Raw genomic sequence first — 23376 nt, forward strand, 5'->3', positions numbered from 1 at the left:
ACTTGAACATTTGGAGTGCATGGAGACACACAGCAGCGAGCATGTCCTCAGCCAGAACAGTGAAGCGTCTCCGAAGCAGGTGTTCCTCCCATCTCGCCCAGCCCACCTTCAGAACCACAGAAGAGCTACATTGTAAATTACAACCTAGACTTAACTGGTGTCAAGATGACCGGTTACAGGCTCTGGGCAGAAATCCACCTCTCACCCTCAGCACTGTTCCCTGCTAAGGGTCCCCTGAGGAAAGAATGTGACTCCAGCTAATGATACTAAAACAGAATTAGATTTATTTATTTTTGGTATAAAAGATTTTTATCCCCAGACCCTCCTGCTTTGCTCCTCTTTCAACCCCCCTCCCCTCTCTGCCACTTTCAGGTACTGATTTCCAAGGACTGGTGACGATTAGTGGTGCTGGGGGGCTGGCACATGGCCTCGAGTAGCCTGATCTCATGGGTGGGTTGCTCAGGCTGGAACTTCAGCACCCAGGGATCCTTGATGATGTCCAGGATGGTGGCACGCTTGGGGGCTTGGTGTAGCATCTGGAGGATCAGGTTCTAGGGCAGGGGAGAGAGAGGTCTTGGCTGAGCTGGCCCCCTACTGTGCCACACAGGCAATGAGCAGCTGGACCTAAGGAAGAAGCAGGATAGCCCATCACACCACTCTGGTGAAAGGGAGTATGGCCCTGACTTTACCCTTAAAAGCCTCCTGTCTGCTCAGAAAGCCAATATCTTGAGGGGAATCCTTGCAGAATCCCCTTCTGGCCTAGAGATAGAGACTAAAACCTGCTTATCACTCATCCCAGGTGCAAGCCCAGGGGTTGGCCCTTTAAGCCCTCCCTGCCATTCTAGGGCAGAGAGTGGGCATGAGATGGCCCTGGTGGCGGGGAGCCTTCCCCTGGATCGGGAGGTCTAGGTTGGGTGTTCCCTCCCTACGGGGCACCCAAGGCTTCAGCCCTCCTAGGGGAGCCAGCACCTTGCACTCCTGGGAGATGGCATAGTTAGGTGGAAAAGTGACCTCCTTCTGAGTCTCTTTCAGCAGCTTCTTGAGATTGGTGTCATCAAAGGGTAGACGGGCGACCACCAGAGTGTAGAGGATGACGCCCATGCTCCAGGTGTCAGACAGGAAGGGGTTGTAGGGCAAGCCTAGCAAGATCTCTGGGCAGGCATAAGCAAAGCTGCCACAGTAGGTCTGGCTGAGGTGGCTGAAGCAGTTCATTTGGCGGTAGGAAGGGCTATTCCGCACAGACTGGTTGGAAGGCACCATCTTGGCGAAGCCAAAGTCCGATATCTTCACGTTCTCCCGCTTGTCCAGCAGCAGGTTCTCCAACTTTAAGTCCCTACCAGCAGCAGAAAGGCTGGGGGTCAGGAGAGGGCTTAGTATTAGACTGGCAGCTGAAGGGCCAGGGGTCAGAGGCTAGAGATGAGGAAAGGCAAAGGGAGAGAGATGCCATTATGAGGACACAGGGCAGAGAGGAAGGAAAGCCAGGAAGTTGTGAGCAGAACCCAAAGGGGAGAGGATGGCAGCTAAGGACTACTGAGAGCTTAACATCACTTTTCATAAAGTGCTGTGCTCACAGGGGGCACTTAATACATGTTCTTGAGCAGACGATTAAAGTGGATGGATGGGCCTAGATACTCAGGAGGGAGATCAAGGAGGGGAGGGTGAGGGAAAGAGAGCAGAAAGTAGGAGATGTGCATAAAACCCCCTGGAGCCCAAAGGCCCCAGTCTGAGTGGCAGCGCCCTCACCGGTGCACGATGCCCTTGCTGTGCAGGTAGGCGATGCCCAGGGTCAGCTGGGAGAACCACTTTCCAGCAAGGGGCTCAGAGCAGGCCCCGTAGCGCTGGATCCACTCAAGAACGTCACCACCCTGAGCCAGCTCCAGAATGATGTAGACCCGGGATGTGGTCTCGATGGCCTGATAGAAGTTGATGAGATACTTGTGCCGCAGGACCTTCATCACCTGGCTCCAGAAGAGGGACCCATCAAACCCAGGCAGGGAGCTGTGCTCCAGCCCTCCTCCTCTCCCACTGCTGCTTTTTTAGAACTCTGCAACAGAATCAAACCCCAGAGGGCTGGTGGCCTGTGGACAAACCCTGTTTTGTACTTTTACTTTTGGAGGGTCTGAAGGTGAGGTGGAAAGAAACTTAAATTTTCCTAGCTGCCTAGTGAGTCATTCAGTCGTGATTTAGTGGTTTCTGGCTCCACCCCCTCCTAACCGTACCCCTTTTGAGAACCATTAAGTATCTTGGTATCAGTTCCCTCTTCTAGACCCCTTTCCAACCTGTATCTCACGGGGCAGGAACTTGTTAAGATAGTCCTCAGAGGCCTTCTTCTTCGAGATGATCTTGACAGCCACCATGACCTTCTGCTTTGTGTAGTAAGCCTCATACACTGTCCCATAGGAGCCATTGCCAATGACTTTGCCCACTTCGTAACCATACTCCTCCATGACAGAGCGGTAGGCCGAGGTGGGTGATGCTTCCACGTCTCCCTTCCCCATGGTGTTGGGCTTGCTGAGTGCAGAGAGCTTTGCTACTTAAAAGCCTCCTGTCTGCCTAGAAAGCCAACACCTTAAGCTGCTGTAGGCTAGGGTACCAAAGTGAAGTTAAAGTCTCCAAAAGCTTGCCTATGCAATCTGGGATGCTGGGCTCAGCTCTCTGCTAGGAACTTGGAGGGGGAAGAAGGGAGAAGCAGTTCTTTTGTCTACACTGGCTGTTGTTACTTCTTCTCTTCTTGGTTACGGAACTCCCCAAGGTCCCATGTTCTGCACACATCATAATTCACCTTCTATCTACCACTGGCCACAAGGCTTGAGAGGAAATGCAGTTTCATTGCTGGAAATTATCCCTTTGTAATCTGGTGAGACTCATTCCATGGATCTGGTCCTTTCAACCAATCATGTTTTTTGAGTACCTGCTATGTGCCAGGCAGTGTGTGGCATCCCGGAAGAAAATTACCAGTAAGACCAATAGAGACCCTATGCTACTAGTGTTTATAATCCAGCATGAGAAACACCTGAGTGTGAGAATATTACAGAGAATGGTAAGGTATTGTAGAAGCATGTTCTAAAATATTCTTTTTGTGGAGGTGGCTTTTTTTTTTTTTTAACAGATTGAGCTGGACTCGCTTGAGTAGTTCATCTGGTGACATCATCTCAGCTAGGCTGGTTTGTTTCTGCATAAGTGAAGTGAAGTGAAAGTTGCTCAGTCGTGCCCTACTCTTTGCGATCCCATGGACTATACAGTCCATGGAAATCTCCAGGCCAGGATACTGGAGTGGGTAGCTTTTCCCTTCTCCAGGGGATCTTCCCAACCCAAACCCAGGTCTCCCACATTGCAGGCGGATTCTTTACCAGCTGAGCCACAAGGGAAGCCCAAGAATACTGGAGTGGGTAGCCTATGCCTTCTCCAGGGATCTCCCCCACCCAGGAATTGAACCGGGGTCTCCTGCATTGCAGGCGGATTCTTTACCAACGAGCTGCATATCATGTCATTATTCAGTAGACTAGCTCAAGTTGCCTTACATAGTTTGCACTGAATTCCAAGTGGGAAAAAAAAAAAAAAAATCGGAAGCTGCATGACCAATTGAGACCTAGGGTCCAAAATCAAAAAACATCACTTCTGTACCTTTATATGAATAAAGACAGGTACAAGGATCACTCGGATGTATGGGGTGGGGCTGGAGATGCCTCTTAACCTTGAAATGCACACTTATCTTGCCTTCCATGACCCTGGACTCGTTTTCCTTACATCCAGCCAGCCATTCCCCAGGATTCACTGGAGCCTGTCCCACCATCCATCCCTGTAACAGAACTTTATTTCTGTTATTTCTCCCTCTGTTCCTAATAGAAATAAGTTTCTGTTACAAGCCTTATTTCCTCTGACCTTTACATCCTTCCTAAGGATCTCATCAAGACCCTTCATTTCTTCACTGATGACTCGAGCAAGCCTTCTGCTCCTCTCCCCTTGGTGTGTTCACCGTGAAATCCAGGAATAAATCTGATTTTGTTCCCACAACAGTTCAGTGCCTCCCCATTCTCCTTAGGATCAACTCGAAATTCTTTTATGTGACTTCAGATTTGACCCAACTTACCTCTCCAATTTTCTGTTGTAACATACATGCAATGCTCCAGCCAAACAACTGCTTTTCCTTCGTTGTTCCCTCTGTTCTGGCAGACTGTGACTCTCTTCAGGGCTTAGCTGATGTACTATTTTAAGGAAGCCTTTGACTGCTCAGGTCCAAATCAAATGTCCCTCCCTCCTGAGTGCTCCCACAGCTCTAATACTTCCTCTAATGTAGTGTCTGTTATTTTTCCTGCTTGCATCTCCTGCTAGGCTGTAAGGAAGGTCAACTGATGAGAGAAGGGGTATGAAGTCAAAGATCTGAGAAGAAAGGCTTGTGGAGAATGGGAGGGAGCTGACTGGGAAAATGAACACTGGGCAGCACTGACGGTCCCACTGAGACTGGAAAACCCAGCTTATGGACACAATCTTAACACAGTGTAAGATTCTTTTAGCATCCTGGATATTGGTGCTTGAACATTAACAGACAAACTGACCCAAGATTAAGATTTCACTTGGCAGCTGCAGTGAAAGGATAATCAAGAACTCAGGCAAGAAGGTGGCTAAAGACCCAAGCTGCGTGGGTTAGGAAGACAAGCGAGAAAAAGGCCAAAGGGCAGGGGGAGGGGTTGCAGGTCTCTGTGAAATGAAACGAGTCTGGTGGGAAAGACGGAGGAAGAGAGGTTATCTGGATTTAAGATGGTGGGGGGGTGGGGATGGCACAAAAGGAATAACAAGGGAAGAATCAAATTTCTTTTATCTTCCATCCTCCAAAACAAAACTTTCAACAGATTTTGCCATAGGCTACTGGTAAATTCTCATTTATTGACAATCCTGCTGGCAGGGTTGCTGAAAGTCCTGTTGGAGTCAGATCTACATCCTCAGTCTATCAAAACGAGCAGCTGTCCAGGACACACCATGGTAAGAAGGCTCACCCAGCCCCGCCTGTCTTCTGCTCCCCTGGATAGGCAGCTTGGTGGCACCTCTGTTCTCATCATGTATAGCAGGTAAATCAGTTCATGCACGGAATGTGTATTAAGCTGCCTCAGTCGCTCAGTCGTGTCCGACTCTTTGCGACCCCATGACTGCAGCACTCCAGGCTTCCCTGTCCATCACCAACTCCCAGAGCTTGCTCAAACTCATGTGCACTGAGTCAGTGATGCCATCCAACCATCTCATCCTCTGTCAGCCCCTTCTCCTCCTGCCTTCAATCTTTTCCAGCATCAGGGTCTTCTCTAATGAGTCAGCTCTTCACATCGGGTGGCCAAAGTATTGGAGCTTCAGCTTCAACATCAGTCCTTCCAAAGAATATTCAGGACTGATTTCCTTTAGGATTCACTGGTTTGATCTCCTTGCAGTCCAAGGGACTCTAAAGAGTCTTCTCCAACACCACAGTTCAAAAGAATCTATTCTTCGGTGCTCAGCTTTCTTTATAGTCTAACTCTCACATCCATACATGACTACTGGAAAACCATAGCTTTGACTAGATGGACCTTTGTTGGCAAAGTAATGTCTCTGCTTTTTAATAGGCTATCTAGGTTTGTCATAGCTTTTCTTCCAAGGAGCAAGCATCTTTTAATTTCATGGCTGCAGTCACCATCTGTAGTGATTTGGGAGCCCAAGATAATAAAGTCTGTCACTGTTTCCATTAAGCTGCCTACTGTATACAAAAACACTGCTAGGTTGTGCTTGCTAAGGATTTATCCTTTGCTAAGGATACCAAAATGGATAAATTATAATCCCCCTGTGAGGAGTTAGCAATTAGCAAGGGAGACCGACACATAAGAAGTTAACAAAATAGTACAGTGAGATAAAGTTCTATAAACAAAGTCCGAAAGGAGACGCAAGGGAAGGCTTTATAGAGAAGGTGGCATTTGTACTGTTCAGAAGAAAGATAGGCAGGGAATGGTGGATTGAACAGTATAGGCAGAAGGAACTATATGAAGCTTGCAGGCCTGAGAAAATATGACATTCAAGATTTCAATTTAAATACAGGATAGGGTTCCAGAGGGGAATGTACCTGGAGAAGTAATTTAGATCCACATCTGAGAGGCCTAATATGCCAAGTTTTTTTTTTTTTTTTTTTTTTTTTTTTTTGCTCTGTCCTATGTACTCATGGTTAAATTTTGGTATGCATCAAAATCAGAGCTTGTTAAAAAATACTGATGCCCAGTAATGTCCTCCCCAAGATCCTGATTTGGGAGGGGACCCAGGTATCTCTGTTTATAATAAGTTTCTAGCTGAACCTGATGCATACTGAGATTTAAGAACCGTTGTTGCAAACTAGTGAATTTAGTTTTTTTTTTGGTCGCACTTCGAGGCATGTGGGATCCTAGTTCCCCAACCACATTCCAGGCATTGGAAGCAAGGAGTCTCAACCACTGGACTGCCAGAGAAGTCCCAAACTAGTGAATTTAACAAAAATAAGCAGACTCACAGATAAAAAAACAAACTAGTGGTTACCAGTGAGGAGGGAGAGAGGGACAATATAGGGGTGGGGGAATGGGAGATACAAATTACTGCGTGTAAGATACGCTCAAGGATGTACAACATGGGGAATACAGACAATATTCTGTAATAACTAAATGGAAATAAACCTTTAAACATCATATTAAACTTTTTTAAAAAAAGAATCATGGGTGCTGGAAATAGGACATCTTTAAGATTAAAAAAAAGAAAAAAAACTTGCAGCAACACTGTGGAAAATAGATACAAGGGGAGAGATGACCAAGGGAGAAGCAAGGTGGCTGTCAACTTAGTTGAGGGGATAGGGCCAGCACCAAGGCAGCATGGAAAGCAATATGGAAGATACTCAAGAGAAAAGCAGAGGAATCCTGGTGGCACTGATCTTATTGTGGGGGGAGGAGGGAGTGACTGTTAACTGTGAAAGAGGCCCAGGTTTAGAGACCAGGGGGTTGTCACATAAAAGATTATTCCAAAGCCACTCTAAGTTATTTTTCTAATCACAAAACTCACTGTCTAAAAATCTCAACCCCTACATCCTGAACCTCACCTCCTCCTGCAGGGAGGGAGGGAGTAAATGAAGGACTTCTCAAGCCAGAAGTTACTTAACACTTTCCACTTTCTTTATTCCAGTAAAAGGAACCTTAAGTTGTTCCCAAGTGACCAAAGTCACCGACCCTAGGTCTGATCTCCATAGGAACTTCCCTAATGACAGATCCCCTTGACAGAATAAACTTTTCCAGAATAATATGCAATACAAAATTAAAAGATGCTCAAACACATACCAAGAACTTCCAGATGTTCAAGCTGAATTTAGAAAAGGCAGAGGAACCAGAGATCAAATTGCCAACATCTGCTGGATCATAGAAAAAGCAAGAGAATTCCAGAAGAACATCTACTTCTTGCTTCATTGACTACTTAAAGCCTCTGACTGTGGATCACAACAAACTGTGGAAAATTCTTCAAGAGATGGGAATACCAGACTACCTTACCTGCCTCCTAAGAAGCCTGTATGTAGGTCAGAAGCAACAGTTAGAACTGGACATGGAACAACAGCCTGGTTCCAAACTGGGAAAGGAGTACATCAAGGCTGTATATTGTCACCCTGCTTATTTACCTTATATGCAGAGTACTTCATGAGAAATGCTGGGCTGGATGAAACACAAGCTGGAATCAAGATTGCCGGGAGAAATATCAATAACCTCAGATATGCAGATGATACCACCCTTATGGGAGAAAGCGAAGAGGAACTAAAGAGCCTCTTGATGAAGGTGAAAGAAGAGAGTGAAAAAGCTGGCTTAAAACTCAACATTCAGAAAACTAAGATCATGACATCTGGTCCCATCACTTCATGGCAAATAGATAGGGAAACAATGGAACAGTGACAGACTTTATTTTCTTGGGCTCCAAAATCACTGCAGATGGTGACTGCAGCCATGAAATTAAAAGATGCTTGCTCCTTGAAAGAAAAGTTAAGACCAACCTAGACAGCATATTCAAAAGCAGAGACATTAGTTTGCCGACAAAGGCCCATCTAGTCAAAGCTATGGTTTTTCCTGTAGTCATGTATGGATGTGAGAGTTGGACTATAAAGAAAGCTGAGCGCCGAAGAATTGATGCTTTTGAACTGTGGTGTTGGAGAAGACTCTTTAGAGTCCTTTGGGCTGCAAGGAGATCAAGCCAGTCAATCCTGAGGGATATCAATCCTGATACTCATTGGAAGGACTGATGCTGAAGCTGAAGCTCCAATACTTTGGCCACCTTATGAGAAGGGCTAACTCATTAGAAAAGACCTTGATGCTGGGAAAGATTGAAGGCAGGAAGAGAAGGGGCCGACAGAGGATGAGATGGTTGGATGGCATCACTGACTCAATGGACATGAGTTCGAGTAAGCTCCGGTAGACGGTGAAGGACAGGGAAGCCTGGAGTGCTGCAGTCCATGGGTTCGCAAAGAGTCATACACGACTGAGCAACTAAACTACAACAAACACAAACACACAGGTAAATAAAAACAGCGATCAAGGCATGTTAAGATGCTTTACCTGCAATTAATAATAAGCATCAGGCTGCCCAACTCACGGGGTAAAAAACCCGATCTCTTTGCCTGCTTCTGCACCAGACCTGGCCCAGGCCTGCCTATCGTCGGACACAGGACGGTCACTATACAGTCAAGGAGGCCTCCAGTACAGCCTCGGGAAGATACTTTTATTTACGTATTTGGTTTTTGGCGAGAGGCCATTTATGACTGTTGGCAGAGCAGCCGTGAGGTGAGATCCGACTCTAGGGCTGTTGTACGGGCTGTGTCCTCGCCGTCCTAGCACAGCAACGCCCAAAGCCTCATCCTCGTCCTCGGTGGGAACCTTGAACCACCTCTCGGGACTCGGCCTGAGCACTCGGCGGCGAGTCCCGTTGGTTCAGCCGGCAAACGCTTCGGGCATCCACTAGGCGTGGGCTAGCCGCCCCCGGGATCCGGACGGTCACTCTGTGTGCGCGGAGGGCACTGCTCTTAGGCGTCCAATCCCAAACTTCCCGAGGAGAGGGGGCGGACTGTCGGCGACTCTTATCCAGAAAAAGGTGTTTGTGTCCTCTTAGCGAGGTCTCAACCGCAACCCCTCCAGTGGAAACAGGACCGCGTAGCAGCGGCTTCAGCCGGGGGGCGTGGCTCCCTCAAAGCCCCAGGAAAGGAGTTTTCCGCGGGGCTGAGGTCCCTGCGGGCGAAGGCGGAAGGGGTAAGATTGACGTGTCCCGAGCTGCCCTTTCGATTGCCGGGAGGGCCCCGCGCCGGGCGACGCACTAGCGGAGAGTCGCTGGGTCTGCAGAGGTGGGCCGAGGCTCCAGCCGTAGAAAGTTCCTCCGGCAGCACTGAGGTGAGCCGAGCGCGATGTTTTGCGGTGCGGCCGCAGCCGCTGTGATCAGGCACCGCGGCGGCCAGCCCCGTGGAGGTCGGTCGTCAAGTCCTCTCCAGGCCCCCCGCTAGCGCGCCGCTCTGGGGGAGACCCCGGCTGGAGCGTAAGAGCGGCTACGGGGCCGCAGAGGCCTCCTCGGCCAGCCCTTCCCGCGCGGAGAGCACCCCGGGGCTACAGCGGGAAGGTGCCGGAGGTGCGGGGCCGCGTGGCGTTGCCATGGAAATGGGCTGGGGCTCGCGGGGAGGTCCCAGGCAGGAGGGCTGCTGAAGGGGGGGAACCCAGGTTCAGAGGACTACAAGAGCAGAGGCGGAACTTAGTGTTCGGGCTAGAGAGACTTGGTGTGGTGTGGCGGTGGGGTCGGGGGGTGGTGGTCTCCCGAGGGATGCGAGGAAAGGCCAAGGGGAGGAATTGAAGCCATCGGCTTCAGTTCGAAGAACCTGACCTGGGGCGTCATTTGATCCCTGGTTCCCATAACTGCAGGACTCCCTCGAACAGGTTCCGCTGCCTTAAGGATGACAGTCCTAGGGCACCCTCGAAGTTGGAGCTGCCGGTGGTGGCCGCTCCTGCTGCTGCTGCTGCTGCTCACAGGCCGTGAGCCGGGGGTGGAAGGTGTGACACACTACAAGGCCGGCGACCCCGTCATTCTGTATGTCAACAAAGTGGGACCTTACCATAATCCTCAGGAGACTTACCACTACTATCAGCTTCCAGTCTGCTGCCCTGAGAAGATACGCCACAAAAGCCTCAGCCTGGGCGAAGTGCTGGATGGGGACCGAATGGCAGAGTCTCTGTACGAGATCCGCTTTCGGGAGAATGTGGAGAAGAGAGTTCTGTGCCACATGCAGCTCAGTTCCGCACAGGTCAGCCTCTCCACAGTGACTGGGACTCAGCCCACCCTCCCAGGACCTTGAGTTTATGGTTTTCAAAGCACCTTTATGGAAATGATCTGATTTGATTCTAACTACAACTTTATGTGACAGGCAGGACAGTTGGTTGATACAGAAACATCCTTGCTCAGAAGTAACTTTTTTCGAGACTACATAGATGGTGGATTGCAGAGTTGATATGAGAGCCCAGGGCTCCTGACTCGAAGCTTCTCTGTTGATCATAAGGTCCCAACTCCTACGTAGTCATTTTTTTCCATTCCTACCTCTCGGCTATGTTAACTGGCTCCTTTACACTCTGTTTTGCCTGTCATGCTGTTTTCTTCAGCGATTCCTATCTTAGGGCATTTTCCCTTGGTCTACTCTAGGCCTTCCTACACCTTCTCTCTCTCCTTCTAGGCCTTCATCCTGACAAATCATACTTGTTCATTTAGGAGAATGACAACATACTAGGGTCTGCTCCAGTGGCTCTCAGCAGAGGGTTTTTGTCTCTCAAGGGACATTTGGCAATATCTGGAGATATTTTTGATTGTCGGGATTGGGGGCTGCTGCTGACGTTTAGTGAGAAGCCAGGGATGGAGCATCTTACAATGCATAGCCCCCCAACAACAAAGAATCATCTAGCCCAAAATGTCATTAGTGCTGAGGCTGAAATCCTGCTCTAATCCATTGCTTGAGGAGGCCTTGTCTGACTCCTGACTTGCTCTCTGTAGGTGGAACAGCTACGCCAGGCCATTGAGGAACTATATTACTTTGAATTTGTGGTGGACGACTTGCCAATCCGTGGCTTTGTGGGCTACATGGAGGAGAGTGGCTTCCTGCCTCACAGCCACAAGATAGGACTCTGGACCCATTTGGACTTCCACCTAGAATTCCATGGAGATCGAATTATATTTGCCAATGTCTCAGTGCGGGACGTCAAGCCCCACAGTTTAGATGGGCTACGACCTGATGAGTTCCTAGGCCTCACCCACACCTACAGCGTGCGCTGGTCTGAGACATCAGTTGAGCGTCGGAGTGACAGGCGCCGTGGTGATGATGGTGGTTTCTTTCCCCGAACACTGGAAATCCATTGGTTGTCCATCATCAATTCCATGGTGCTTGTGTTTTTACTGGTGGGTTTTGTGGCTGTTATTCTCATGCGTGTGCTTCGAAATGACCTGGCTCGGTACAACTTGGATGAAGAGACAACCTCTGCAGGTTCTGGTGATGACTTTGACCAAAGTGACAATGGCTGGAAAATTATCCATACAGATGTCTTCCGCTTCCCTCCATACCGTGGTCTGCTCTGTGCTGTGCTTGGTGTGGGTGCCCAGTTCCTGGCCCTTGGCACTGGTGAGGTGATAACAATTAATCAGGGATTTCTCTCAAGGGGTAGCACTAAGTAGGTGGTTTGTTCAGAAAAAGATCAGATCTTTTCTGTCCAAGTTGAGGGGCAGACCTAAGGGGTGGGATGGCTCTAGCGAGGATGCATACATTCTGTTGTGGGTTTTCTGCACAACAGAACTGGGGGCTATTGGAAGCCCCGGGTCTGGGAGAAAGGGGGCTGGCTGATCCCTCTGAAGTGGGATAAGTGAGATCTAACACAGGCTTTCCACTACCACCCTGCAGGCATTATTGTCATGGCGCTGTTGGGCATGTTCAATGTGCACCGTCACGGGGCTATTAATTCAGCAGCCATCTTGTTGTATGCCCTGACTTGCTGCATCTCTGGCTACGTGTCCAGCCACTTCTACCGGCAGATTGGAGGCGAGCGCTGGGTGTGGAACATCATTCTCACCACCAGTCTCTTCTCTGGTATGACTGCCTGTTTCCTGGTGGGCCAATTTAGGAACTTAGAACACATTGTGGAACCTGAGATAGAGTCCAAGTAAGGCTTTAAGGGAATGAAAATAGGCAAAAGAAACACTAAAAAAACCATTCAAAAGACAAAAATGCATTTTTTTCCATAGTTAAAAATGATTAAGCCCTTAAAATGTCCTAAGCAGCATGATAAACACTTGACATGCCTTCATCTCATTTAATCCTCATTACTGACTTTATGAAGTTGGTACTATTGTTCCCATTTTACAGATGAGGAACTTGAGCTTAAGGCTGGTTGGGTAACTTGCCTGAGATTATACTTCTAAAAAGCAGGTTTCGTAACTAGGCAATCAAATTCTAGAGCTTGTATTCTCAACCATTCCACTGAAATAACATTTTTTAATTTATCTTTTGATACTCCCTTTTTCCCGAAGCTTTTTAAATTTGGAAGTGGGCTACCCCACTCCAGCCTTTCAAGCCAGCTTGTCCTTTCAAAGACAGTAATTTGCATTCTGAACCTTTTGTGTTTCCAAATTAAGTGTCTGATTTCTGTTCCATCACATTTACATTTGAACCAAAGCTTTCTGAAAACAGGGCCTTAATTCAAAGGAATGTCTCATACTAGGAGTCAGCCAGTGCTATGGCAGGACAAGTCCTTGGAGGCAGGTGGATTTGTCATTTGTAGATCATTATGTAACGGGCTTGCCTTGATCCTTAATGATAATGGGTAGTGGAGGGAGTGTTGGTAAGCCAGGGAACGAAGAACAAGACATGAAAAGGGTGGTCAGCCTGGGAGCAGGATGTTTCACTCCTCACCCCTTTAGGTCAAGTCTGATTGGTGCTCCCAGGGAGGTAGCTCCTAGTGCTGACCCTACCTCTGGGGGCCCATCCCTGCAGTGCCTTTCTTCCTGACGTGGAGTGTGGTGAACTCTGTGCATTGGGCCAATGGGTCAACACAGGCTCTGCCAGCCACTACCATCCTTCTGCTTCTAACGGTTTGGCTGCTGGTGGGCTTTCCCCTCACTGTCATTGGAGGCATCTTCGGGAAGAACAACGCCAGCCCCTTTGATGCACCTTGTCGCACCAAGAACATTGCCCGGGAAATCCCGCCCCAGCCCTGGTACAAGTCTACGCTCGTCCACATGACTGTTGGTGGCTTCCTACCTTTCAGGTATCCTCCCTTTATTCTGTGGCCATCACTCTCAGGATCCTGACCTTAACTTTCCCCTTCCCTACTCACCAGTACCCTAACCCAATGTCAGTGATGGTCCCTGGTTCAGCTGTACCAATAAGAGATCACTAAGTGGTTCTTCCTTTCTCCAAGCAGGAGAATCATTTCAAGTATGAGGGTGTCTTAATTTGAAAAGCTCTCCAGAGACATTGCTCCTTTCACTGTCTTCCTAGTTTCTGACCTTAGTGACACCATGTGGGGCTTAAAACCCATTTGATTACTCATTCAATTTGTTGAGTATCTTTTCATGCCAAATACAGTGCAAAACAGAACAGACAAAATCTCTGCTCTCAACCTACCAAAGATGTTCTTGAAAGGAGAGCAGCTAATCATAGGTTAAAAACAATCCCCATCAAGCCAGGAACTCCAGGGCAGGAAGTGGCGAGGGCCCACTTTCCACAGTGACCCGGTAACACGGAGGGGTGGTGGCTGGATTTTGGCCTGGCCGCTGTGCTGGCAATGCACACAGTCCTTTAACTGCTGTCTACCGTCTCTTCTCTTCACAGTGCCATCTCTGTGGAGCTGTACTACATCTTTGCCACAGTATGGGGTCGGGAGCAGTACACTTTGTACGGCATCCTCTTCTTCGTCTTCGCCATCCTGTTGAGTGTGGGGGCTTGCATCTCCATCGCACTCACCTACTTCCAGTTGTCTGGAGAGGATTACCGCTGGTGGTGGCGATCTGTGCTGAGTGTTGGCTCCACTGGGCTCTTCATCTTCCTCTACTCAGTTTTCTATTATGCCCGTCGCTCCAACATGTCTGGGACAGTACAGACAGTAGAGTTCTTTGGCTACTCCTTACTCACTGGATACGTCTTCTTCCTCATGCTGGGCACCATCTCCTTTTTTTCTTCCCTAAAGTTCATCCGTTATATCTATGTTAACCTCAAGATGGACTGAGTTTTGGGTGGCAAAACTATTGCTCTTTCCCTTTCTTCATGCTGCCCCCCCCATTCATTGGTCTCTTACCAACATCTCTTCGATTGAGTGAATGACTTGTGTGGTGGTTTTGTTGCCTTCCCCTTTGCCCTTTGGGTCTCCCTTCACCAGACAGGGCCTGGAAATTATAAATCTCTATTATTATAAGGAGTATATATTTGAATTTTTTAAGTTGCTTTTAGTTTTGGGCCTGATTTTTCTTTTTACAATACCAAAATAAAATTTATTAAGAAAAAGGTTTGGTCTGGCTATAGGAACTCATGCCCTGCCGTTAAGGGCAATGTCCCGTAGGAAGCCGGGTCGTCCGCGAAATGCACGGAACTGGAATTCTCCGCGGTGCTTTGGAAGTGTCCGCTGGGGGAACTTATATTACCAGGGCCCTGTTTCCGCGGCTCAGCCGGCGCTCGGCCCAACGGAAGTGGTGGAGCCCGAACTCCGCTGGAAGCGAGTTGAATCACCCTGGTGACGAGAGGGGCGCGGAGCAACGCCCTTTCCGCCGGAAGCGGGTTTCAGAGCCTCCACGTGCTGTCCCTCCCCCCTCCCGGTCCGCAGCCGCGGCTCCGCTGCTGCCATGGAGCCCGCCGGCCTGGAACAGATCCTGCGGGAGCTGCTGCTGCCGGACACCGAGCGCATCCGTCGGGTACGGGGCAGGCGGGACCGGGCCAGGGCGAGTAGGGGATTGCGGGAACGGCCCGACTCTGACCCTCAGGCTCTTCCCAGGCCACCGAGCAGCTCCAGATCGCTCTTCGGGACCCCGCCTCCCTGTCCGCGCTCTGCGACCTCCTGGCCTCAGCGGGCGACCCTCAGGTGAGGCTTCTGGCCCTTCCCGCTGAGCTATAGTACACCACATATCAAGTCCTAGCTCCTGCCCTCGGCCATCCGCTCAGCATCTTCGTGCCCCGGTCCTCACACGCCCGCTTCCTCGTCCTTCCCCGAACCCCCAAACGCCTGCTTCCTCGTCCCGGCCCGGCCCCTCACGTATCTGCTTCCTTGTCCCAGATCCGCCAGTTCGCGGCCGTGCTGACCCGCAGACGACTGAGCACCCGCTGGCGTCGGCTGGCGGCAGAGCAACGGGAGAGGTGGGTTGGGCCAGGGGCGGGGCGGGGCCAGACTGAGGCGGCTCCTGGGTACCAATCTTCTGCCACCTGTGTTCCAGCATCAAGTCCTTGGTCCTGACGGTCCTCCAGAGAGAGACAGAGTAAGTGCTTACCTGCCCCCTCCCGGGGTTCTAACTGACTCCAGGCTGAGACCTCCGGTTTTGTAACTTCTTTTTCAGCTCTAGGCTGGGTCTTGGGGGGCAGGGACTTTGGTTCTAGATCAAGAGTGGAGGAAGAATTTTTCTCAGGATGTATTAAAGACTAAAGTTCTTGAGAGTGGGCTGTGATGGTCTGGCAAACTCGAGTCGAAGAATGGAACTGAAATTCAATATGAGGTCAACCTCACCACGCTTCTTGTTTCTGAGTTGCCATCTTCTGTGTCCCAACTTGGCGGAGACCATGTGCACACACCTGGAGGTTTCTCTCCTGGCCGTCCTAGGGAGACAGAGCCATTGTGTACAGAAGGGGAGTTGGAGGGTGATATAGGGTGGGGTGTCTCTCCTGTTTGCAGGCATTCTGTGAGTCTTAGCCTGGCCCAGCTCTCAGCTGCCATTTTTCGAAAAGAAGGCCTGGAGGCCTGGCCTCAGCTCCTGCAGCTTCTTCAGCACAGCACACACAGCCCCCACATCCCGGAGAGAGAGGTACTGTCACATGGTTGGTGGGAGGAAGGGACCCAGAGGCTGGATAGACTCTAAGCTTTTCCCTCTCAATCCTTCTTCCTGAGCAGATGGGGCTTTTGCTTCTAAGTGTGGTGGTGACCTCCCGACCCGAGGCCTTCCGACCCCACCACCGGGAGCTTCTTCGACTTCTGAATGAGAACCTTGGTGAGGTGGGCTCTCCTGGGCTCCTCTTCTATTCCCTGCGCACTCTGACCACTATGGCCCCTTACCTCGGCATTGATGATGTGGTGAGATGTGGGCCCTTACCTTCCTTGGTTCCTGTCCTCGGGCTTTCGTGTCCTTCCCCTAGCGGATGCAGATCTACTTGAGATTCTTTCCCTGGTTTTTGTTCTGCCTAACAGTTGAGAGGGGATTCTGTGGGTGGCTGTCCCTGGACTTCTCCTATGTCCAGACTTTGAGGAAGCTGCCAGTTTCTGAGGCTGGAGATTAGGCTGTGTCATGCTGTCTGTGATTCATCTCATCTTGTGTCCTCCAGCCTCTTGCGCGGATGTTGGTGCCCAAGCTCATCGTGGCCGTGCAAACTCTGATCCCCATAGATGAAGTAAGGACATTTGGGTGGGAGCTCTGTTGGAAGGAGGAAAGTTGCAGGAGTGTTCAGCCTGATCCACTAAAGAAGAGCATAATAAGCCTGTGACTTCTCTGTTTGGTAGGCAAAAGCCTGTGAGGCCATGGAGGCCTTGGATGAATTGCTGGAGTCAGAGGTGCCCATCATCACCTCGCACCTCTCAGAGGTCCTCACATTCTGCCTGGAGGTGAGCCTGGGGTCGGCACTGTCCTTGCTGCTTGTTCTGCTGGGAGCTTCCTTGCCTGTTTCTGACTCGAGCTGGTCTCTGGGCAGGTGGCTAAAAACGTGGCCCTGGGAGATGCAATACGTGTGCGTATTCTTTGCTGCCTCACTTTCTTGGTCAAAGTCAAGAGCAAGGTGAGTTGCCTTCTGACACATATCAACCCACGCCCGTCTCCTCCTCTGCCTCACTCCTGGGGCTTGCTGTCCTTCTGGGGATATATAAAATACCATAGCTAAAGTGTTCCAGATTTGGCCTGGACTCAGCCCAGCTCTTGGCTTGGGGACTGGGAATCTCCTGCTGGACCCCTTGTAGCCTGGAAGGCTAGAATTTTAAATGTGAGCTCATCTTGGGAGCAGATTCTCAGGGACACCCTTTCATCCTTCCCCTTCAGGCCTTGCTGAAGAATCGCTTCTTGCCACCCTTGCTGCACACCCTTTTCCCCATCATGGCTGCCGAGCCCGCCCTGGGCCAGCTGGATCCTGAGGACCAGGATGTGGAGGAGGAAGAGCTGGATCCTGGGCTGGTGGGGGAGACCCCCAAGCACTTTGCTGTTCAGGTGGGATGAATGTGGAGGGTCTGGTGGCTGGGGTGTGAGGTGGTTGGAGAAGGTCGCAGAACAGAGATGGAGTCCGGCTGGGTCTTCCTGTCCTGTTCCAGGTCGTGGACATGCTGGCGCTCCATTTGCCTCCGGAGAAGCTCTGTCCCCTGCTGGTAAGTGTGGCTCTGTCCTTCCAGTGCTCCTAAGCCCAGGTTTGCCTAGTCCCTCTGAGGCTGAGGATGTTTGGGCTCTGGTAGGCGTGGCAGGCTCTTGCTGGGGTCTCAGGAGACTGCCATCTGCTCCCCTAGATGCCCATGCTGGAAGAGGCCTTGCGGAGCCAGAGCCCATACCAGCGCAAGGCTGGGCTCCTGGTATTGGCGGTACTCTCCGATGGAGCCGGCGACCACATCAGGCAGAGGTGTTTGTTCCCCTGTCTTGTAGTGAGGGTGGGCCATGGTGAGGAGGACCACACCGCCCACGGCAATCCTGGGCTGCGCTCGTGCTTCAGCCTCATCATCAGTAGCATCTGCCCTTCCTCTCAAACATCCTGATCTGGCAGATCAATGTCTATACCCCGGAGGCTGGTGCTTACTGTCTGGTGACAGAAAGCTTGGTTTTCCCAGGGGAGACAGCAGCCTGGCTCAGCCCAGGGATCTCAGGGCCTGCCCCTCAGACTCCATCCTCTTGTCCTGCCCCATCCAGACTGCTGCCCCCGCTGCTGCAGATCGTGTGCAAGAGCCTGGAGGACCCGTCTCAGGTTGTGCGCAATGCCGCGCTCTTTGCCCTGGGCCAGTTCTCAGAGAACCTACAGGTCAGCAAGGCCGCAGGGGGCAGCCACCATTCCAGAGTTCCCACCGCTCCCCCAACCCCCTGCCCCGTCCCAGGAACCAGCCTCCCCTCAGATCATCCCTCTGCATACCTGCTGCCCTCAGCACTTACACGTGTGCCCTGCAGCTAAGCTGACTCAGACCCCCTTTCTCCTCCCCGCAGCCTCACATCAGCAGCTATTCTGGGGAGGTGATGCCACTGCTCCTCGCCTATCTAAAGTCAGTGCCTCCTGGGCACACACATCACCTGGCCAAGGCCTGCTATGCCCTGGAGAACTTCGTGGAGAACCTAGGTAGTGAGGGCATTTGGGGGTGTGAGGGAGTGGATGGGGCTGTGGTTTTGGCCAAAAGGGCAAGGATGTGCAGCTCCGTAAACCACTGCCTGTGGTGGGGGCAGGTGTGGCAGGGAGACAGGCGCGGTGGGGCCACAAGGCAGGTTGGCCTGGAGGCAGGCATGAGAACCTTGGTTGGTTGCTGGAGGGTGCCCTTTCCCACAGGGCCTAAAGTGCAGCCCTACCTTCCGGAGCTTATGGAGTGTATGTTGCAGCCTCTGAGGACCCCCAGCAGCTCCCGGTCCAAGGAGCTGGCTGTGAGCGCCCTGGGAGCCATTGGTGAGTCGGAGGCAGGAGGTGGGCGCCCGGGGTTCACTCACCGTTCACTCACTCGCCGTGCCTGTGGCAGGTATCCCGGCTCACCCGCCGGCTCTGAGTCTGTCCTTCCATCCATAGCCACGGCTGCCCAGGCCTCCATGCTGCCCTACTTCCCCACCATCATGGCGCACCTGCGGGAGTTCCTGTTGACGAGCCACGAGGACCTGCAGCCTGTTCGGATCCAGAGCCTGGGTGAGTGAGGGGCTCCTGGCAGATTTCCCGGGGCCAGGGAAGAGCCGATGCTCACCTGATATTCACAGAGATGGGCTCTGGGGTAGCACAGGTGTCTTCCTTCCCTCGCACTGTACCCAGGGGTGGGAGGGGTTTCTGAATCCCCCTCAGCTACCTCTAGTTCCCCAAGCCTCGGCCCTGCACATCTCTAGCCTAGAGCTCCTGGTGCTAACCATGCCCTTGCCTCCGCAGAGACGCTTGGGGTGCTGGTGCGGGCAGTAGGAGAGCCCATGAGGCCCCTGGCTGAGGAATGCTGCCAGCTGGGGCTGGGCCTGTGCGACCAGGTAGACGACCCTGACTTGCGGCGCTGCACGTGAGTGAGCCGTCACCCTGCCCCCACCCAGACCTCCCGTTCTGGACCATGGGTTCCCCAGGCTCCCCCATCCAGCCTGGCTACAGCAAGCAGGACTATACAGCTTCCACCTGCCTCTCCCAGGTACAGCCTGTTTGCAGCCTTATCAGGGCTAATGGGCGAGAGCCTGGCTCCCCACCTGCCACAGATCACCACACTCATGCTGCTGTCTCTGCGTTCTACCGAGGGCATTGTGGTGAGTGGAAGGTCGGGGAGGGTGTGGGCCCGTGGGGGAAGGCCACCCCTGGGATGGGAGCTCTCTCCAGGGCCCACCTGAGCTGAAGTCCCTGCTGGGCCTCCCCATCCAGCCTCAGTACGACGGAAGCCGCTCATTTCTTCTTTTTGACGATGAGAGCAGTGGTGAGGAAGAGGAGGAGCTCATGGAGGAGGATGACGAAGAAGAGGATGACTCAGAGATCTCAGGGTGAGGCAGCTGCCCTTCTGGGCCAGGGGTCCTGGCGCAGACAGGGGCCCAGAGCCAGCTCTGCTCTTCCTGGCATTGATTGCCGCTGCTTGCCTGCCTTCCTCTAGATACAGTGTGGGAAACGCCTTCTTTGATGAGAAGGAAGACACCTGTGCTGCCCTGGGGGAGATCTCTGTGAATACCAGGTGGGCATCAGCCCTTCCCCAGCACTGGGAACCCCACCTGGAACCCTCTTCTCCATGGTGTGTCTGTCTGTCTGTCACAGCGTTGCCTTCCTTCCCTACATGGAGACTGTCTTTGAAGAAGTGTTCAAACTGCTGGAGGTGAGTGGGCCAGTGGGCCGGTGAGCAGGGCCAGAGGGCTCAGGTGGGCCCTGCACACAGCGTGCACGACCTGCCCCCCCTCATGCTGCAGTGCCCTCACCTGAGCGTGCGGAAGGCAGCCCACGAGGCCCTGGGTCAGCTCTGCTGTGCACTGCACAAAGCCTGTCAAAGCTGCCCCTCGGAATCCAACACTGCTGGTGAGAAGGGGAGGCCAGGGTCCCTGGAAATGGGGTGGGTGGGGAAAGGGGCAGGGCCTGACCAGGGCTTCAGCCGATCGTGTCCCCAGCTCTGCAGGCCGCCCTGGCCCGGGTGGTGCCATCCTACCTGCAGGCGGTGAACGGGGAGCGGGAGCGCCAGGTGGTGATGGCCGTGCTGGAGGCCCTGACGGCGGTGTTGCGCAGCTGTGGGGGTCTGGCACTGCAGCCCCCCGGGCGGCTTGCTGAGCTTTGCCAGGCGCTCAAAGCTGTGCTGCAAAGGAAGGTGAGGAGGGCAGCAGGCTGCGCGGTGAGGAGGTGGCCCGGCCCCGGGTGGGGCTAGTCAGAGACATCCCCCTCCTTCCACCCCATGGAGCTGGGAAGGGGCTGGAGAGCCCAGACCGAGCTGAGCACCCTTTCCCACAGACAGCCTGTCAGGATGCTGATGAGGAGGAGGAGGAGGAGGAGGACCAGGTGAGAGCTTCGGGTGCACACTGGGACCAGGTCATCTCCACGGGGCAGGGTGGACAGTGCACTTGGCCTTGGCCTGGGGGTACAGGGGCTGCTCAAAGATTGCTAGTGGCTCTGAACAACCAACCCTGCCCCCACCGAGGCAGTGGAGATTCAGGGAAGGCTTCCTGGCGGTGGGGATTTGGGGCAGCTTGGATCAATGGATGGGGATAGGAGAACCAGGAAAGAGGAAAGGCTGGGCTGCAAACCAACCTAGCTTGGGAGGGGCCCCCAGTCCTGTCGACCAAGGGCAGCCCTCAGGGGAGACCACCTGCAGTTGCCGAGGAGCGCGATGGGAGCTGGTCCCAGGCTCAGAGCTGGCCCTGGCACTCCAGCGTCTGACCTGGCCCCATAGGCTGAATACGATGCCATGTTGCTGGAGCATGCTGGCGAGGCCATCCCTGCCCTGGCAGCTGCGGCTGGGGGAGATGCCTTTGCCCCCTTCTTTGCTGGCTTCTTGCCATTACTGCTCTGCAAGACGGTGAGTGCTCTGTTCTCTTCCAACCCTGTTCCTCCCGGGCCCCAGTGCTCTCCTCCCCTATCTGGCTGACTTGCACTCCTCCCCTCACCAGAAGCAGGGCTGCACAGTGGCAGAGAAGTCTTTTGCAGTGGGAACACTGGCGGAGTCCATTCAAGGCCTGGGTGCTGCATCGGCCCAGTTTGTGTCCCGGCTGTTCCCCGTGCTGTTGAGTGCCTCCCGGGAGGCAGACCCCGAGGTACGAAGTAATGCCGTCTTTGGACTGGGCGTGCTGGCAGAGCACGGGGGTCGCCCTGCCCAGGAGTATCCTCAGTTTGCAGGAGGCGGGGGCCTGAATGCGGTTGGGAGTGTGGCCCCGGGGTTCGGGAGGAGAGCGGTCTGCCCCTGTGCCTGTTCCTTGACTTTGGACCAGACACTTCCCCAAACTGCTGGGGCTCCTGCTGCCCCTCCTGGCTCGAGAACGCCATGATCGTGTCCATGACAACATCTGTGGGGCGCTTGCCCGCCTGCTGATAGCCAGTCCCACTAGGAAACCGGAGCCCCAGGTAAGGTTGGGGGGCATCAGGCAAGGCCAGGGACCTTGCTGCAGAGCGTGTGGGGCCAGGGGCCAAAGTCTTCCGTGTGTCCAGGTGCTGGCCCCCCTGCTGCACGCCCTGCCACTGAAGGAAGACCTGGAGGAGTGGGTCACCATGGGGCACCTCTTCAGCTTCCTGTACCAGAGCAGCCCTGACCAGGTAACCCCGATATTGGAGCCTTTGCAAGGGGCTTGATGCTCCAGTCTCATTGATGGGCAGAGTTAGCGTCAGTTGAAGCTGCCCTTCTCAGCTTTCTCATTAGTATGCCAGGATTGGCAGCCAGGACTTTAATACGAGAGAAGGGGCTTCCTCTCACCACGTAGCATTTTCCCTCAGGGAGCCTTTGTTTCTATCCTCTGTTCTGAGCCAGAAATCCCAGCTTTCATAAACTGATTTCCTAGACCAGGGCTCTTTCAGACTGTGCTCCATGAAGCCTGGTTCCTCTGGGCCACCTCGCCTCCCATTCTAATCGGAGCAGCTCTGCTTTCTGAATACAACTTGTCTGAACCAAGTGGCTAGCTCTGGAACCATGCCCCAGTGCTCCCATGTCTATCACCCCTGTCTTGCACGTTCAGAGACTGTGTTAGTGGAGCTCCTGAGTATCGGAGCTCCTGTTGGTCTTGAGGCCAGGATGTCAGTTATCTGTGGTCACAATCGCATCCTCCTGCCACCCCTCCTCCCCCTGCAAAATTACTACTACCCTGTTTCATGGGTCCTTCTCAGGGTTCACAGTTGTTTGGGATGTCTGTTAATCAGTGTCAGGCTCAAACAGCTCAGGTGGGAGGCTGCCTCTCCAGGGCTCCTGCTGCCCAGCCCAGTGCTGGGCCCCAGAGGTTCTCCTTCCCCTTAGTTGGCCCATCTTTTCCCACAGGTTGTAGACGTGGCTCCAGAGCTCCTTCGTATTTACAGCCTCATCCAGGCAGAGAACAAGATCCCATCAGGTGAGGATGGCAGTTGTGGGCAGGGCTGGGGGGAGGCGGGGAGCAGCAGGGCTTGGAGGGCCTGGGGCAGCTAGGGTTGGGGGCCAGTCCTCCCCAGACGTCTCCCTCTTCACTCTCCACTCAGACACCAAGGCGGCGCTGCTGCTTCTCCTCACGTTCTTGGCCAAGCAGCACACCGACAGCTTCCGTTCAGCACTGGGCTCCCTGCCGGGCGATGAGGCCCAGGAGCTCCAGGCCGCCCTGGGCCTCACCTAGACTGGGCTGCAGCTGGGCTGGAGAGAACAAAGCCTGCCCAGGCCCAAGAGCAGCTCTCAGCCCAGTTCCACCTCAAGCCTTACCAAAGATTCTGGGCCTGGGCCTTATACCCACTTGGAGTCCCAGCCTTACTTGCTGCCTTACATGGGTGTCTCCTAGGGCTGGAGCTGTGGGACAATACAGAGTCGTGACACCATTCTGTAATAAAGGCATTTATTTTCTTCTTTA

The 23376-nt window shown here is 52.9% G+C and overlaps 3 protein-coding genes and 1 long non-coding RNA gene across 13 annotated transcripts; 2 read left to right on the top strand and 2 right to left on the bottom strand.

The window, feature by feature from the left end:
- Window positions 1-354: 354 nt before the first annotated feature.
- Window positions 355-9975, bottom strand: TSSK4 (testis specific serine kinase 4). Of its 2 annotated transcripts, XM_055536998.1 has the most exons (4): window positions 2280-2704; window positions 1744-1958; window positions 970-1369; window positions 355-551 (listed from the first exon to the last, which is right to left on the bottom strand). In XM_055536998.1, exons 1-4 carry the CDS (start codon window positions 2496-2498, stop codon window positions 369-371), a joined length of 1017 nt encoding a protein of 338 aa, XP_055392973.1. In that variant the 5' UTR covers window positions 2499-2704; the 3' UTR covers window positions 355-368. The 2 variants fall into 2 exon arrangements, 1 of the variants encoding a protein (XP_055392973.1); XR_008698992.1 differs by lacking the exons at window positions 970-1369; window positions 1744-1958; window positions 2280-2704 and adding exons at window positions 8565-9230; window positions 9871-9975 and having other exon boundaries at window positions 441-551.
- Window positions 9231-14521, top strand: TM9SF1 (transmembrane 9 superfamily member 1). Of its 7 annotated transcripts, none has more exons than XM_055536992.1 (6): window positions 9231-9389; window positions 9924-10288; window positions 11026-11647; window positions 11924-12109; window positions 13013-13286; window positions 13853-14521. In XM_055536992.1, the coding sequence occupies exons 2-6, from the start codon at window positions 9941-9943 to the stop codon at window positions 14244-14246; spliced, it is 1824 nt and encodes a 607-aa protein (XP_055392967.1). In that variant the 5' UTR covers window positions 9231-9389; window positions 9924-9940; the 3' UTR covers window positions 14247-14521. The 7 variants fall into 7 exon arrangements, with proteins under 7 accessions (XP_055392967.1, XP_055392966.1, XP_055392970.1 ...); XM_055536991.1 differs by having other exon boundaries at window positions 9236-9389; window positions 9909-10288; XM_055536995.1 differs by having other exon boundaries at window positions 9244-9389; window positions 10133-10288.
- Window positions 11507-19877, bottom strand: LOC129621037 (uncharacterized). 3 transcript variants are annotated; one of them, XR_008698995.1, is made up of 3 exons: window positions 19722-19877; window positions 18868-19036; window positions 11507-11644 (listed from the first exon to the last, which is right to left on the bottom strand). It is a non-coding gene; the product is annotated as an uncharacterized LOC129621037 (long non-coding RNA). The 3 variants fall into 3 exon arrangements; XR_008698993.1 differs by lacking the exon at window positions 11507-11644 and adding an exon at window positions 11666-12166; XR_008698994.1 differs by lacking the exon at window positions 11507-11644 and adding an exon at window positions 14273-14403.
- On the top strand, window positions 14670-23374 carry IPO4 (importin 4). The gene is made up of 30 exons (XM_055536987.1): window positions 14670-14925; window positions 15006-15092; window positions 15285-15364; window positions 15442-15483; window positions 15894-16023; window positions 16110-16289; window positions 16538-16603; window positions 16713-16814; window positions 16901-16984; window positions 17242-17406; window positions 17508-17561; window positions 17697-17806; window positions 18091-18199; window positions 18379-18508; window positions 18713-18826; window positions 18944-19057; window positions 19289-19409; window positions 19533-19644; window positions 19757-19872; window positions 19980-20057; window positions 20138-20195; window positions 20287-20392; window positions 20482-20675; window positions 20816-20863; window positions 21255-21380; window positions 21472-21680; window positions 21790-21922; window positions 22007-22111; window positions 22824-22893; window positions 23018-23374. Exons 1-30 carry the CDS (start codon window positions 14857-14859, stop codon window positions 23146-23148), a joined length of 3243 nt encoding a protein of 1080 aa, XP_055392962.1. The 5' UTR covers window positions 14670-14856; the 3' UTR covers window positions 23149-23374.
- Window positions 23375-23376: the final 2 nt, after the last annotated feature.

Source organism: Bubalus kerabau, chromosome 10 (assembly GCF_029407905.1).
Source record: "Bubalus kerabau isolate K-KA32 ecotype Philippines breed swamp buffalo chromosome 10, PCC_UOA_SB_1v2, whole genome shotgun sequence".
In the NCBI taxonomy this organism is placed as follows: Eukaryota; Metazoa; Chordata; class Mammalia; order Artiodactyla; family Bovidae; genus Bubalus; species Bubalus kerabau.

What these genes read in the sequence shown, in the direction of transcription:
- TSSK4 (XM_055536998.1), bottom strand. Translation starts at nt 2,498, where the DNA reads ATGGGGAAGGGAGACGTGGAAGCATCACCCACCTCGGCCTACCGCTCT. An exon ending in TCCTGCCCCGTGAGATACAG is followed by an intron (nt 1,959 to 2,279) that starts GTTGGAAAGGGG and finishes TTCTGGAGCCAG; the next exon opens with GTGATGAAGGTCCTGCGGCA. An exon ending in CCATCTCCCAGGAGTGCAAG is followed by an intron (nt 552 to 969) that starts GTGCTGGCTCCC and finishes CCCCTGCCCTAG; the next exon opens with AACCTGATCCTCCAGATGCT.
- IPO4 (XM_055536987.1), top strand. Translation starts at nt 14,857, where the DNA reads ATGGAGCCCGCCGGCCTGGAACAGATCCTGCGGGAGCTGCTGCTGCCG. An exon ending in GAGCGCCCTGGGAGCCATTG is followed by an intron (nt 18,827 to 18,943) that starts GTGAGTCGGAGG and finishes TTCCATCCATAG; the next exon opens with CCACGGCTGCCCAGGCCTCC. An exon ending in GTTCTACCGAGGGCATTGTG is followed by an intron (nt 19,645 to 19,756) that starts GTGAGTGGAAGG and finishes CTCCCCATCCAG; the next exon opens with CCTCAGTACGACGGAAGCCG.
- TM9SF1 (XM_055536992.1), top strand. Translation starts at nt 9,941, where the DNA reads ATGACAGTCCTAGGGCACCCTCGAAGTTGGAGCTGCCGGTGGTGGCCG. An exon ending in GTTCCTGGCCCTTGGCACTG is followed by an intron (nt 11,648 to 11,923) that starts GTGAGGTGATAA and finishes ACCACCCTGCAG; the next exon opens with GCATTATTGTCATGGCGCTG. An exon ending in CACCACCAGTCTCTTCTCTG is followed by an intron (nt 12,110 to 13,012) that starts GTATGACTGCCT and finishes CCATCCCTGCAG; the next exon opens with TGCCTTTCTTCCTGACGTGG.